Raw genomic sequence first — 16836 nt, 5'->3', positions numbered from 1 at the left:
GGAATCTTTGGGGTGATTAGGTCATGATAATGGAGCCCTAGTGAATGAGATTAGTACCCTTATAAAAGAGACCCCACAGAGGTCTCTTGACCCTTCTGCCATGTAAGGACACAGCAAAACCAAATGTAAAATAGATAGCTACTGGGAAGCAGCCACATAGCACAGGGAGATCAGCTCGGTGCTTTGTGACCACCTAGAGGGGTGGGATAGGGAGGGTGGGAGGGAGACGCAAGAGTGAGGAGATATGGGGATATATATATATGTATAGCTGATTCACTTTGTTATAAAGCAGAAACTAACACACCATTGTAAAGCAATTATACTCCAATAAAGATGTTTAAAAAATAAATAATTAATTAATTATTTTTTAAGAAAATGATCCTGAAAAATAAAAAAAGACAGCCATCTATAAATTTTAGTGTGCTTCCTGATATAAAATTTAGTATACTTTCTGATTTCTAACCAGCAACAGATTATTTTCATTTATTTGTTATTCTGGTGAGGAAATTATTGCTAGCTTTCAAAGTTAATGTACCTTATGAAGCAACATAAAATATGTGTTTTCTGAGTTTTTGGAACTCTTAGGCTGTTTCTCCTTGATTTTATACTTTTAAATTTATTTTGATTTCTTAATGGGTGGTACTGAATCGGAATCTGTCGGGAGAAGTTTCCAGATGAATACTGTTTTTAGAAGAAGAACTGTGTATTTTTATTAATACCTGTCGGAACTCCAGAAGATTTTGGATTTTCCTTCATTATCCCATCCACAATAAAAGTGTTGAGACTGCCTTTACCCCTTTATGGGGTATATTCATTATTTTCTTTTGTTCTGTCCGTGTACAGCCTTGGCTGCTGGTGGGTTTTTACTATTTATTAGCTTTTAAACACACACTTTGTATGTTTATGAGAACAGAAATGTGACAAAGTCAAAAGAAGATGTATTACCTTAATGTAACTGAAAGGAAAAATGCCATTGCTTGTATTTCTATTGCTGCAAGGCGCTCAGTTGCTGTTCACTGTTTTATAAACATATATTTTATATTGATACACTTAATTGATAGGTTTCTAAATTATCTCTGATATTTTTTTAGAACCTATGCTTCTGCGCATTTTGGTTCCAAATTCTTTTTTAATTTTTCTTTGTCCCAGACATTTACAATCACATCAGTGCATGAAGTTCCCTCCTCACGGTACTTTTTTTCTCCTCAACTCCCCTGACTCTTATCATAACCGCCCAGGATCCTCTTGCCACAGCCATCCCTGGGTCTGCTGGTCATTGAGAACAGCTTGACCTCTAGCTCATTCTTGGATCACATTCTCCCATCATTCAACGTGTTCACTCCTACCGGACCTGTGACTCATCCCCGCCGCCAAAAAATAGCTCATGCTGTATCCCTCCCCTGTTTTTCTCTAACCACTCTAAACCCTGTGATCTAGCGCTTTAGTTATTCAGCTCCGGGCACCCTCACTGCCCTAGCACCTTGTGGGTTTGCCTGGCCGACGCTCATACCCATTAGGTCCGTTTACGTGCCTTGTGACTGGGGCACTGAGCACGACTGGAAAAAATTGCAGGTACCCCCCGATTTTCCAGAGCTCACTGTACACCACTTGGCTTTTATGAAAGTACCTGTTTTCCCTAACTGAAAGAAATCCATAGAGGACTTTCACTTTTATGGAAAAAAAAAAAAGATGAAAAGTGGAAAGAACGTTTAGCATTTGTTTTACAGTGAGTTATTATAGATGCTCCTGAGCAGTGAGAATGGCATTGCCAAGCTTCTTCCCCTGGAAGTACATTCAGTATCACAGCATCAAGCCACCATAGCTTTGAACTGTGTCTGTGAGCATCTGTGCTTTATGTCAGTTTATTTTGTGCATCTGTTAGCAAGATGTGTCCTAAGGTAATTGCTTCTCTGCTTTACTTTTTCAGCTTTTGAGAGGTTCATACGAACACTCTACTTTCGGAGAGCGGGGGACACCTGTAATAAAACAGTGCAGCTCAGTTGAAATATAGCTGTGTGATCTCCTTCTTTATAGGGCCCCCAGCATTTCCCGGCCATCCTTCTACTGGCCCCAAGTCAGGTCCCCTCTCTTCTCCACTCAGCTGTCTTTGCCACTGTCGTTAATTCTGTAATTAGTAAATGTGTGTTAATACTACACCCCAGATGTTGTGCCAGTCCCTAGGGATACGACATTGAACTAAAACCTAACCCTGCCGCCATGTGTCTACAAGAAAGTCAGGCATTTATAAAACAGCAACACTAATGATGATTTCATTACACTTGAATCAAGTGGCAAAAAAAATAAAAGGTGACCTGAAATGCATATTGGGGCAGGGAGAGGGGGACTCTAACTTGCTCTAGGTAGCATTTTATTGTTATTCTTGTCTTGCTTTTCCTTATAGTTTTACCACATGTGTGTCCCTGGTCTAATATTGTGGGGTTGTTTTTTTTTCATTTCTTTTAGAACTTTATCTAAATAGTGTGATACTTTTTCGGTCTTTTAAGATTTGCTTTTATTGTTCAGTGTTATGCTTGTGCAGTCATCTGTGTTGATATATGTAACTCTAGGTAATTTATTTTCACTGCTGTATTTTTTTTTTAATACCTCTGTTTATCCATGGTTGAGTCTGTGCACATTTGGGTTGTTTGATTTTTTTTGTCATTATAAACAATTCAGATATGAATAGGAAAGGTATGGTAGAGATTGGTTAATTTTCAATATGCATGCAAATTTTAGCTCTGGTCTTTCACTTCAGCCTTCTCTATTGAACACAAGTACCACAAATTAGTAGCAAATTTGACCACTTTGAATGTTGCATCATATTTAAAGTGTTACAATAATATCTCCATCAGTTTTCCTGGTGTACTATCTATAGAAGGTGGCATAAAATAATTAAATGACCCAAAGTCAAGAGATAGGTCAGACCATCTATCTGAGTAATTAAAAGCAAATGTCCTTCCCTCATTCTTAGCATTTCATTAGAATAACTAAAATATTGTCAGCAACACTATTAAATATCAGGGAAGTCATGGTGAATTAAATGAGATATCTATTGTCTCTCGGCTCCAAATTCACCCTATAATACCTGCTCTTCCATAACTTTTTAAGCATTTCTCCTTCACATTGAGGATAATGTTGAGCTTTCTCAGTAAAGGGCACTGAAGGAACATTGCAGGAGGATGGAACTTCACTTACTGATTCCAGCTGCTGCCCCAGTGGTCAGCTGTGTGGGTAGAAGGACATTTAGTATCGTTCTGGCCCAGCCACAGGCAGGGAATGTGGAGTCCCTGCAGCTCTTCCAACAAGAGCACCACCTGCACCAGGTCTCCTGCCCACAGTGGTCACTCAACTCTTGTGCACCTGCCCATCAGCAGAGGCCCCCTTTACCTGGGAAGGCTGCTTCTTGGTGGAGAATTTCTCCACCATCCAACTGGCTGCAAACACACCTTCTCTAGTGAGGTCTGAAGCCCATCCTTGGGGAGGGGGCTTCTTCCAAGTTCTTCTTTCCTTGGGTACTCTCCCTGAGCCCTGGGGCACCCTCTAGCATTCTGTTTACATCTAATACTCTCCTATGATAGCCTAATCATTCTTTATATTAAACTTACCCTACTTAAAAAAAGTCAACAAAAAATATAAAACGTAGCATAAACTTACACATCCAGTGTTCTAAATGTCACCAGTTTGTAAAGTACAAGAAAATCGTGTTACAATTTAGTTATGACTCAAAATTATGTCCATTAAGTTACAGTTGACCCTTGAATAAGGTAGGAGTTAGGGGCGCAAAACCCCATGCAATAGAAACACCCATGTATAACTTTATAGTCAGCCCTTTGTATCCAAGGTTCCTCATCTGTGGATTCACCCAACTGCGGATCATGTAGTATGTAGTATTCACTACTGAAAAAAATCCGTGTATAAATGGACTCGGGCAGTTCAAACCCATGTTGTTCAAGGGTCAACTATTTTAAAGCTATAAGAATAGGTTGTTTCTCAATAGAAACATAAGGTGATAACTTTGTGAAGAAAGTAATGGTCGTATTTACTTTGTTACCTAAGTAATTGAGAACTGTAATGTATTTCTTAGTTTCCTAATAACAGTACCACTTCTAACTTTTAAAAATTTCATACCCATCTGAAGGACAGAAGCATATACCTAAAACTCCATTCTCATTCCATGTTGTATACTCTAGGTACCAGGAGACATACATAAGACCATTCATAGGTATATGCATCCTCAACTTTACTAGATAATGCCATTATTTTCCAAAGTGATTGAACCAAAATATACTCCCTCTAGCATTGTTCCACATCATCTTCCACAATTGATATTATCAGACTTTTCTGTATCATTAATGTAATTATAAAATGTCTTAGAGACCTTTCATTTTTTCTAGATTTTACATTGGCACTTGAGTTGATTGGCGGTAGGACCCTTCCAGCACTAGCTTCATGCTTTCTCAAACTATAAGAACCCTGGGATTTTCTAAATACTCTTAATCTAGAGGCAAAATATTATGGAGTCATAGAGGAACTAGTGGAGAATAGAAATGAAAAGAATGGTTCATCTTATACCTTTCAGTCTCTGCACCAGTAAACTTCAAAATGATATATTAAACAAATTAATGTGGTACCACAATGGCCAGTTTGAGTTAAAAATAGAAAATATTATCTGTTAGGGAGTGAGACCTTTCAGAGCCCATCCAGAAGCTTTGTGTGGAAGACCCTGTTTCTGAAGGCAGAAGGCAGCATCTAGAAACAGGGAGCTGCTTTTGTGAGTATTTTAACCATTCAGTTCCCTGCCAAGTATTTGTGTACAATTAGGCAGACATAGTCTCTATGTAGACTCAACGTTATATCAGAATCAATAGATTCATAAATATTAAAATAGAAACGTCTGTGGACAGGGGCCATGTTTTCCTAATCGCCTTTATTAATACAACTTTACCTGCAGATGTATATGCTCTTAATACATGTAGTTTAGTTTGTTATATACAGATTGTGCATGGGTTATGATTCTATGTCAACTTACTACTTAAGATCTGATTTGGTCTTAATTCAGGTCCTTTTTTATTTAGGTTTCAGATTTATCTAACTCTTTAACTAATGATTATGTTTGGCACTTAAATCATCTTCTGCTGCAGTAAATTGTTACCACAAGTAAAAATTTAGTCAGATAAAATCGATTTTACAGTGTTAGAAAATTTAATGCACTTCAGAACAGATTTGTGTTATTAAAGTTACAACATTTTTTTCTTTAAATAACTGTTCACCACTGTTATTGTGCATTTAGCAAATGCAGGTGCCACTAAGTTAGAGGTTAGACACTTCTAAGTACATTCACGTTTGCCGCACAATGTACAATCATTTAATAGTCTGTGTTAGTAGTTTACTAAGTGTTTTGTATGTAGTAATCAATAAATATTTGTTAAATAAATCAATGGTGTGTTTAATTCAGTATTTGAAAGGATTAATACTAATAGTTGAAAAAAATCTTTAAACCTATAAAAGTTTTGAGTAACTTCTAATGTCAGTGTAGCACCGTGAAAACACCCGAGGGAAATTTTCTGTCGTATTTGCAGATTAGAATGGAATCTCTGGGAAGATCCCTGCAGTGCTGTTATCAGGATGGTGCTGGAACATGGCATGATTGCACCCATCACTTTGTGAAGCACATCCAAATGTTTTCTTTAGATGACTGTTCTCCTTGCTTAGATATTGAAAATGATTCTGTGATATTGTAACGAATTTTGTGGAAAAGCTTTCCTTTCCAAAGCTGCTTATCTAAGTGCATTATTTCTGACTGAAAAGCTTATTTTTCTTTCTGTCTGTCTGAATGGATTGCTAGCCAGTGGTGACTTATGGCTGACCTCATCGATTTTCAGTAATGAGATAGAGCAGTATGAGGTAAATGTCTGTGTACATGGGCAAGGACTCTAAATCACATTCTGAAAACCACGGGCTTGATGATGCAATGAGTCCATCTCCTCAGAAATGTTTGTGGTGAAGATTCCTTGAAAATGCTTGGGCTTAAAGCACATCACTTAAATGGCGGATTTAGAAAAATAAAGTTACAGTCATTAGAGTGAGAGAACCGTATTGTCTTGTTCAGGCTAACTCTCTCCAAGGGTAGTAACGGAAAATTCACCAGGCAGTACATCTGATGGGTATAGTCTAAGTGGATGAAGGAGGCAGAGAGAACTTGTGGTGCTTTTAAATGCATTTATTTCTCTACAGAGTAACATTCAAACGTGTAACTGATCATGGCTTCCATGTAACTGATGGACTGTATACTGTAGTATTGCCACAGATGTTCAGATGTCTCAGTCAAGGAAGGCACTGGAAGCAAATGCAAAAGAATCCTTGCAGAATTCAGTCATCTGATTTCATACTGAGTCACTGCCCCTTGGTGTCGAAATACGTTTGGGATTCACTCTTGATCTTGATAATAAGAAGGAGTTGCGCAGTATTAAAAAGTAAGGCATTTGTGGAATGGAGGGGGAGTCCCTTAGAAGATTGTGTGTTATGGTATTGCTATTTTTTAGCTCTTGTATTCTTTCAACATGGTGTTTAACTCCTTTCAGTCAAATTCACTCTTCACTGAACACACAAATTGCCATGGATTGCTTTTAGGCAAGAACTGCATTGAAATTTTTATGAACTGACAATAAAATAACTGTTTATGCTATACAGTACCACATGATATATGACTGTGTGAGGTACAGGAAGACCTCCAACTCACACCATTTTTCCAAATGTGTTATTCACCCTTCTGTATAGGAGAAATTACACAGATACAAGACATCCATGTATGTTACATGGGCATGCGTCACATTTCTTTTCTTTTCTTTTCTTCCTTCCTCCCTCCCTCCCTCTCTCTCTCTTCCTCTCTCTCTCTCTCTCTCTTTCCTTTCTTTCTATTCTACTATTCTTTTCTAGATTACATGTACATTTACTATACATAATATTGTACACTAATTACAAAAGAGTTTAGATAGATTTTTCATTTCTTCTGTATCATCTCCCCTTGCTCTGTCCTCATACAGAAGACTCCTTTAGGCCTTCCCTTATGACACCTATAAATCTCACTGCCTTTTTCCCATCTGTTCTCTCCACAGTTTTCCTTCATTCCATGATCCACGTCACTCCAATTTCATTGCCACCCCTCAGAGTTCTGCCTTCTTATTTCCTCTGTCTGCCGTGTCTAAAATTAACTTTAAATTAAGCAAAGTCTTCAAAACAAACACTGTGGTACTCTTTGCATTAATCTTATGAAAGTACAATATAATCAAAATGCAGTTTGTGATAGATACAAGTTACTGGAAATCTTACTCCCAAAGGTCAAGACAGCTGTACTGTCTTTAAAAATTCATACAAATAGTGATTCCATTTCTTACTTAAGGTGCTGCTTTTCTTATTTTGGTGCATCCTTGGTTCTTGCCTGAGTTTGGCCAATTAGGCTGAAATGTAAAAATTAACAACTGAAGTAATGATATAACTTGATATATAGACTGTAGCTTTGGTACAATTACATATAAATGAGGATATCGAAGATGACCTAGTGAAGTGAAATAAAACCCATTCTGGATAAACTATATCATGTATGTTTGGGAGTAAATGTTAGAAATTTAATGAATTTGCCCTCTAGTACAAACAGAATTGTAATAGTTTAGTGCATTCCAGAGAAAAAAGGAAAATAATGTTAAATTAATTTAATAAAAACAACTCGTGTAAAAAAGATAAAGCTATGAATGGAACTTTGGTACATTTCCACATTTGTGGAAATGAACCTAAACCTAAAATGACTCAGTAAACAAGTTGTGATTTCTGACAGGGAGAATTGAGGGGGCGGAGAGAAGATGCAGAGCGAATTAAACAGTAGAGAACATTCTAGAGGAGCAAATGCTAGAATGACTCAAAAATATCCTGGGATTTTTTTTTTTTCATTCTGATAGATTTCTATTTATATTTCTTGGAGAGATATGGTACATTTGACCACTTCATTTCTACACATGATGATACAAAATAATAAGAGCAACCAGCCTGCTAAGAACTCAAAGCCAGATGGTGTATATGTGTCATGCTGGGTTGATGGTTTGGAAATGCCAGCTCTGCAGAATGGCTGGGGCTGAATAATGCTTCAAGGTAACCCTACGTAAGATTCACTTGTGCATCTCCATGTGACTTTCACATTCTTAACTTAATGAATTTTAAGTTACAATGGACAACATGATATATATAGGCAAAAGAGTAAAATGTCTCTAATGTGATTTGTTAGCTGTCAGCTCAAATCAAGTTTTAACAAAGTAGCAGAAATCTAAACTGGTTTAACAGTTCTGGCTAACTGCTTCTTAAACTAGCAAATAACCAAAAGTCAATCCTTGCTTCTCTGCAGGGAATGATGGCCTGTTCCATAATTTTTAGGTATTACATTTTGAGGATTAGCCAGTGTGTGTTAAAAAAACAAAACAAAAACAAACAAACAAAAACCAACCCTAACAAAACCCAACAATTCTCTCTCTGTCTCCTGATGTTTGGAAATCAGGTGAAAATTGTTTTTGGTACCTCCTTTCTTTGATTTCCACATACTCACTTTGGGGAAGTCTTCCACAGCAGTTCAGGCATGGCGGCCATACTGTGGTCATAAGCAGGGGAGAGCCAGTGGAGAGACCTACAGACAGTGACAGGGTAGCCAACAGGTAATAGTGAGGGGACTGCTGTGTTAGATGACACCAGTGGATAAAAAGAGTAAGAAAAGGAATCAGCTGTAGAGAAGTATAAGATTTCATAGTACCATTAATCTTCTAAATTTGGCAAATGTTGTTTGCCAAATTTGTTGTTTCAGTGGTCACTCTAGGGTTTACTATATGCATCTTTAACTTATCACTGTCTTCTACCAAATAATATTATACCACCTTATATGTAACTAAGAATTCAACAGCAGTATGCCTTCCATTCCTTTTTGTCTTTTGTACTATTATAGTCATAATTTTATTTCTAACTATGTTTAAGACCTCACAGTATATTGTTATATTTTTGCTTTAAATAGTCAATATCTTTTAAAAATTAAAACAAATTAGAAGATAAATCTTTTATAGTTATCCACATATTTACTATTTTAGCAACTGTCGCTGCTTAGTGTAGATTTGAAGTTATATTTGGTATCATATTCTCAATTCCTTTTACATTCTTATAGTGAAAGGCTATTGGCAATGAATTCTCTCAGCTTCTATTTGTCTGAAAATGTCTTTCACCTTTGACAGTTTTTCCTTAAGCACTTTAAAGATATCATTTTACTGTTTTCTGGCTTGTGTTGTTTTATACAAGAAGTCTGAGATAATTTTTATCTTTACTTTTCTGTACATGATGTCTTTTTTCTGTAGTGACTTTCAAGATTTCCTCTTTTTCACAGATTTTCAGCATTTGATTACACTTCTGTATACCCAATAATCAACTTAAGAAATAAAATACTGATATAGTTGAGGCCCTTGTGTGCTTTCCTCAATCTTATCCTCCTTGTAGAGGTACCTAAATTTACTGTTATTAATTCCATGTGTTTCTTCATATTTTACTTCATATACATGCATCTTTAAATTTATCTTTGCATTTTTTGAAATTTATTTTAATGGTGTCAATACGCAGCATTTTTTGTTTCCGTTTTTGTTTGTTTAGTGTTTTGTTGTGAGAATGAAAAATTGATGTGTGCTTAGAATTCCATTGTGTGACTATAGCATGATTTATTTATCTAGTCAACTATTAAGAGATATTTAGATTGTGCCATTTTTCTGAAGCAATGAATGTTAAATTTAACTTTCATGTAAATGTGACTTCATAGTGAAGTCACTAGATAAAAGAGTATATGCATCTTTAAATTACTAGATATTGCCAATTGTTCTTCAAAATGGTTTTCCCAATTTGCACTCCCACCATAAGGATTCTGGTTATTCTCCATCCTTATAATACTTGGTACTCTCAGAATTAACTTGTGAGTAGTTACATGGATGAGAAATGCTATCTAAATTTGCATTTCCCTGGTTATCGATCAGGTAGGACACCTTTTAATATGTTCACTGCCAGATTGTCATAGAGATTATTATTCCCCAGTATGGCCACTCCAGTTTCTCAACCCCCATTAGGGTTGACATAAAGATCTAACATCTAAAGTCCTAAGATGTGCTATGGAAAATTTTCCCAAGTAGGAAATTATTCTCTGAGTCATTTAAATCATTTCTGGTCATCACAGCATGATTCTTGACAACACTTTAATTGTGCCATGCTCAAGGTGGCAGTCTTAACTTCTCCTCTGTTTTTTCTGGTTGTAGAAAAGCAAGAACCCCTACGTCATTGAAGGCAAAAGATAGCCTAAATTATGAAGAAGAATAGAACATTATTCTGACTAAGCATGACTGATAATAGCAGGATCTGTTGAGTTCAGAAGAGCCTGGTGTATTAGACGTAAAAAATACTGCAGGATTTTTGTTTATTTGACTAAAACTGGTGGTGGAATCTCCATTACTGGGAACTTTCAAAGTGGCTAAGATAAGAGTTTAACCATCTGAGTATGTCAGTGCTTTGCTGAGGGTAACTTTGAGGGTCCTTCTTCCCTTTGTTCTGTGCCTCAGGAAGGAACAGAGCTTTCACAGACTTGTTCCACTGCCAAGATCATAATTCACTAAAAAAATTATTTTGTTACGTTTGCTAAACATAATGAGTAAAGTTCTATCTTTTACAAATAAATCATCAGTAAATTATTTCTTGTAAACGAAATCAGAAAAATTCCCCTGAATCTATTCTTGGTGCTAAATGGGTATGACTTTGAGCCTAGGGAATATATTTTTTGCCCTTTCCGTAATTTGAATTATCATCTGCCAAGCTGTATTACAGTATGCTGCCTGCCTTCACTCGAGGCAAGGGATCATCAATACTTTTATCCCCACTTTAGGAATTTCACAAATAACTGGGCTCTAGCGTTTCAATGTTCTCTCTCTGTGATAGTCCAAGTAAACATAGCTGATGTCAGTAATTCAATTTGTAATTGATTGGGGAATGTACAAGTGGTTGTTGTACATTATTTGGGAAAATGGTGTGGGTATCTAAGTTTACATTACTTTGGACAGATTTTATTTCATAAAGATTGAAAACCTGAGAAGGAGGTCATTTAGTTCAAGTTTGACAACAGAAAATTGCTCCATTTCAGTCCTGATTATTGTATTCAGTTGATTTCTCTATGACTCAAGGACTAGAAGCTTTCTACCACTTCCTTTGGTAGAAAAAATTTTGACTCTAAGAGATTAAATCATAGGAAGGTTTCTTCACATTCAGAATAAATTGTCTCGTTTATTATTGATCTTTTTAAAATTTATTTATTTTATTTATTTATTTTTGGCTGTGTTGGGTCTTCATTGCTGCATGCAGGCTTTCTCTAGTTGCAGTGAGCCGGGGCTACTGTTCGTTGCGGTGCACGGGCTTCTCATTGCGGTGGCTTCTCTTGTGTGGAGCACGGGCTCTAGGTGCATGGGCTTCAGTAGTTGCAGCACGTGAGCTCAGTAGTTGTGGCTCACGGGCTCTAGAGCACAGGCTCAGTAGTTGTGGCGCACGGGCTTAGTTGCTCCGCGGCATGTGAGATCTTCCCGGACCAGGGCTCGAACCTGTGTCCCCTGCATTGGCAGGCGGAGTCTTAACCACTGCACCACCAGGGAAGCCCTACTGATCTTTTTTAAGTCTTTTTCTTTGCACTTTTTAGATGTTTGTTAAATCACACTAGTCAATATTACTAAACCACAGATGTGATGTTTTAAAATAAGGGACATGTCATTTGAGAACTGATACCCCTTTCTGTCCATGCATGTTTTGCATTTGTCCTTAGGTGTGCAAAAATGGAAGCAGTGTTTTTAAGATGAATTTTCTCACCTATGGTAGCAAGTTGTAAATGTCTGACTCTTTTTCGGTTTGCAGGGCTAATAGCTCTTGAAGTGTGCATCTGATCCTCTTTTACCCTGTGTCATGTTGCAGAGGTGTAGCTTGTTTGCTGTCCTACAGCTTGGGTTTCTTTCGATCTTATTGACTAATACCAATCATTGTCTCCCTCCAGGTTATTCAAGCTGTCTTTTTTGGCATCTGTGTCCTGACCGATCTTTCCAGTCTCCTGACTAGAGGAAGTGGGAGCCAAGAACAAGAGAGGCAGCTCAAGAAGCTCATCTCTCTCCGGGACTGGATGCTGGCTGTATTGGCCTTTCCTGTTGGGATTGTGAGTATGACGTACAAAAGCATTTAACCACAAAAGAAACTTGGGTCTTACATCAGACTTCTAAGAGGGAGAAAAGGGCTCATTCTAGGCTTCCGTATTGGGACTGCCATAACAAAGCACCTCAGACTGAGTAGCTTAAGCAGCAGAAATTTATTCTCTCACGGTTCTGGAGGCTGGAAGTCTGAGATCCAGGTGTCTGCAGGTTTGATTGCTTCCGAGGCCTCTCCTTGGCTTGTAAAGGGCCTCCTTCTCCTTGTGTCTTCACATGCTTTTCCCTCTGTGTGTATCCGTCTCCCAGTCTCCCCTTCTTAAAAGGACCCGAGTCATACTGACCAGAGCCCCTCAATGAACTCATTCAATCTCAATTGCCTCATTAAAGACCCTGCCTCCAAATACGGTCACATTCCGAGACACTAGGAGTTAGGACTTCGACGTGTGAATTTTAGGGGGACACAGTTCAACCCATAGCCGTTTCTTAAGCAGCCCAAACTTGAAATGTATGTTCCGTGGGTCTGTGACCATTCTGGTAGTTTTGAACTTGGGAGAGGAAGTCAGTATTAGCTCATGCTTCTTCACTTACCCAGCGGTGCCATTAGCTAATATCACTTAAGTAAATGCTGCTTAATGTTTGGGTCTCTTCTGGCTTCGTTGATTTTCATTGTTTTCAGTTAGATTCCCTCCTTAGCTTAACTTCCTTTACAGATCTGTTAATCATCCATTGTCTGTACATAAACCATGTTTCTTTAAAGGGCTGGGGCCCCATGAGATTCTATAGATTTTAACCTGTGTATAGCCAGGAGAAGAATGAGAGAATGCTTGTAAATTGTGAGAACAATTAAGAGTGTGTTATCTAATTCAAATTCAGAACTTTCATTGGCCACCTGATTTCTGGGAAAAATAGAAACCCATGTACCAAGTCCAAGGTCCTCTGTAGGCAGAGTCAGAAAGTTGTTTTTTAAATCCTTCCAGGACTTCCCTGGTAGCTCAGTGATTAAGAATCTGCCTGCCAATGCAGGGGACGCGGGTTCAATCCCTGGTCTGGTAAGATCTCACATACCGCAGGGCAACTAAGCCCGTGCACCACAACTCCTGAGCCTGCACTCTGGATCCTGAGAGCCACAACTCCTGAGCCCACGTACCGCAACTACTGAAGCCCATGCACTCTAGGGCCCGTGTGCTGCAACTACTGAGCCCACATGCTGCAAATACTGAAGCCTGCCTGCCTAGAGCCCATGCTCTACAACAAGAGAAGCCACCAAAATGAGAAGCCCGTGCACTGCAACCAGAGAAAGCCCGCACACAACAACAAATACCCAACTCAGCCAAAAAAAAAAAAAAACTTTTAAAAAATAAATCCTTGCAATGACTCTTATTTATACCTGGCAGAAACCTCTACGTGCTTGTTCTAAGACCAGTCAGTGGACACCCAGACTATCACTGAATTGCTTTTTCTATGTACTGAGTTGTGTTTTCTCGGATGAAGTAACCCTCAGCTCTTGACAACAACACAAGGAGAGTAGTGTAATCTGGTCACACTTCTCTGTTCATTCCTCATCCTTACCCTCTGAAAACCTAGATAGTTGCTCAGATTGAAGCCATCTACCAAATCTCTCAAACTCTGTTGCTTAACATAACAGAGTTAAATGCTTTACATAATATATTTGATATTTCCTTCTCTGGATTTGCCTTATAAAATGCAAACACCTTCTATCAGAATACTCGTCTGAGAGAAAATTTCCATTGGTATAAACTGTAAAGACTAAACTTTCTGCATGAAAGAATTATCTAGAAAATCCAAGTCTGTATATTTTGTTACTTTTTACTGGCTTACCCCCTTGGAATTTTTTTTCTTCTTCTTCTTCTTTTTTTTTTTTTTTTTTTAGTTGCAGCATGCAGGATCTTTTAGTTGTGGCATGCAAACTCTTAGTTGCAGCCTGTGGGATCTAGTTCCCTGACCAGGGATTGAACCTGGGCCCCCTGCATTGGGAGCGTGGAGTCATAGCCACTGGACCACGAGGGAAGTTCCCTTACTCCCTTGGAATTTCCATAGGCATGTCACTGACTCTGGAAGTCTTCCTTGGCTAGAAGGAATATAATAATAACACAATACAAAGGTAAATAGGAATATAATATTAACCATTTCTCTTAGCTCTGCCTCCCCTTCTGTGATGTGGTGTCAAACTGTGTCTCTGTGAGCTTCAGTTGTATGTCTTGCCACTCTCACCAAAGGCTCATTGCATATGCCCTTTAGACATTTATGACATTACTTTAGCCAAAAACTTTTTGCTCCTGCTTGAGACTTGAGATACTTGTCAGCTTTCAGCATCCTTCCTGAATTCAGCCCGTGTGTGTATGCTTTATGGTTTGTAAAAGAATGGGAGCCTTTTTTGTTTGCTTGTTTGTTTGATTACATCTGATATTTTCCTTTGTGCCTCACAATTTTTGTTGTTTTCTGTGTGTTTTAGAAGAGGGAAGAGAAGTAATAATGCCTTTAATTTCACCCCCTTTTTAAGTCAGAAATCATAATATTATATTTTCATCACATAATGTACCTTTCCTAGCTGATGAGCTTCACAGAAGAATTTAAAGAACAAATAATGAATCAGAGATGTGCGGTTTCAATGATTTCTTTAACTCTTATTTTTCTCTTGCCCACTGGTATTTTATAGTCAATATTTATGTTTTTCATAATTTTCCCTGTTATTATGAGTCATTTTCCCTTTTACAGTCACTGGCCTTTTATTTTTCCTGACCTTTTTGGAGCCTCCTCCCCACTCCTTCCTCTCTTTTTCTCTTTCTGTCTCTCTCTTTAATATTAAGAAGAATCCTGGCCCATAATTTCCTTACATTTTCCATTGCTCCTTACTCTGTCATTTGATGTTTTGTATCTGTTTACCTGATTTCTCACTCTAATGCACAGAAATTCATTCTGAGGCAAAAAGCTGTTAATGCCTTCTTCCTAGACCCCATTAATTTTATTGTGAAGTCATATTTACAGAGGATATGAATTTGGTTCTTTATAATCATTTTTATCCAAAATATTTTTTGCATTAAAACATGCAATTTAATGATTTTTTGCCTATCTTTCCCCATGGTTATTTCCCAGCTTTCCTTTCCAAGGAGCCCTAATGCAGTATGCGGGCCTCTCACTGCTGTGGCCTCTTCCGTTGCAGAGCACAGGCTCCGCGGCACGTGGGATCTTCCCGGACCGGGGCACGAACCCGCGTCCCCTGCATCAGCAGGCGGACTCTCAACCACTGCGCCACCAGGGAAGCCCGAGCCGTAATCGTTGCTATGACTTCTGTAACTCCTCCATCTCCCCCAGCTGCTCAGTAGGGTCTGGAATTCCATGGTAGTTTTACCACTTAAGATTTTCTTCCTTGTTAACGTATGTATCCTTCCTGAAGCAATGCCATTAGGAATCACCTGAAGTGGTGTCGTCTTTACTCTTCCTGTGGCTCCCGGCCTGGGAGGGAGGTGCCTGGCCCAAAGAGTTCATTATATCAGAAGGACAGGAAGAGCAGTAATGCCCAGGACCTGTAGGATCTGTAATGTAAGAATGCCTATGTGTGCAAATGATTGGTTATAACATTTGTAATTCAACAGCTTGTACCCTGTTGGTTGACACAGTCAAGATCCTAAAGGGCAAACTATGCCCAGAGAGCCTGGGGCATGGCTCAAGCATCCTAAGGAGGAAGGTACAGAGGCTCCACTTAGAAGCCTGCGGTCGGTCCCCAGAGACCTCCAGGCTCTGACTGCCTAGTGACTGCCAACCTCACAGAGGACTTCCTCTGCCATCTTCTCCTGGTTTGCTCAGCTCCACGCCTTCTGTTTGTCAACCACAAGTTTGCGGGGGGCAAAGCAATGTTATTTTTGCTTCCTGGTACAGGGCAAAAAGGCAATGGGCATAAAAAGAGGGCGGAATGGCAGCTGAATGTAGCACGTCTGCTCAAAGTTTCCCAAAGAGACCTCTTAGGCCCGAGCTTTTCTGGCACTCCCATTGTCTCTCTCTCTCTCACCTCAGCTGTAACTATGGCAGCAAGAAAGACCTGGTAGGTTATCTAGGATTTGTATTTTCTCCACTAATGCTTCCTCCAGTAACGAGCCGACAGTAATTGCTTTATGTGGGCATGAAGCACTAAATATGATTTTGTGACCCATGGACCTGATGTGTGTCTACTTCATGTACTCTCTCTCCTCTCTCTCTCTCTCTCTCAAGGATATATTAAAATAATGAAGCATTCCAATCCAAGATAATTGGGCTAAGGCTTTGTTTCAGCGTAACCTTGAAGAAATCAGGCAGGTCTGCTTGAGTGAACATAGCATGTATCATCCTGATTTGTGTAGATTCCCGTAAATGCAAAGCTGGCCTTGATTAGTAACGCTAATGGCCGGAAACCACCACCACTCCCAAAGCCTTGCAGCTCATTTTTGCAGGGATAACCCCTGGGAGGCTCTTCTTACCATGTGCAGTTCATTTCTGAACGCTGTCCCCCCCTTTAAAGAAGCATTACAAATAATTCTATGACATTATGTGGTCTGGAAGCACTGAAGTTTATTAGGAGCAATCAAACCAAGAATGTCTTTTGTCT

At 38.8% G+C, this 16836-nt stretch overlaps 1 protein-coding gene across 2 annotated transcripts in view; it reads left to right on the top strand.

The window, feature by feature from the left end:
• Positions 1–16836, top strand: part of AIG1 (androgen induced 1) — a 233841-nt gene that overhangs the window by 52259 nt on the left and 164746 nt on the right. For both annotated transcript variants that reach the window (XM_067701908.1, XM_067701909.1), the window contains exon 2: positions 12089–12244. In XM_067701908.1, the coding sequence (XP_067558009.1) occupies positions 12089–12244 (156 nt within the window). The remainder of the gene's footprint in view (positions 1–12088; positions 12245–16836) is intronic.

The sequence above is a fragment of the Pseudorca crassidens genome, chromosome 13 (genome assembly GCF_039906515.1).
Source record: "Pseudorca crassidens isolate mPseCra1 chromosome 13, mPseCra1.hap1, whole genome shotgun sequence".
NCBI lineage: Eukaryota > Metazoa > Chordata > Mammalia > Artiodactyla > Delphinidae > Pseudorca > Pseudorca crassidens.
The sequence above is the reverse complement of the archived record's forward strand: the minus strand, read 5'-3'. Positions and strand labels throughout refer to the sequence as shown.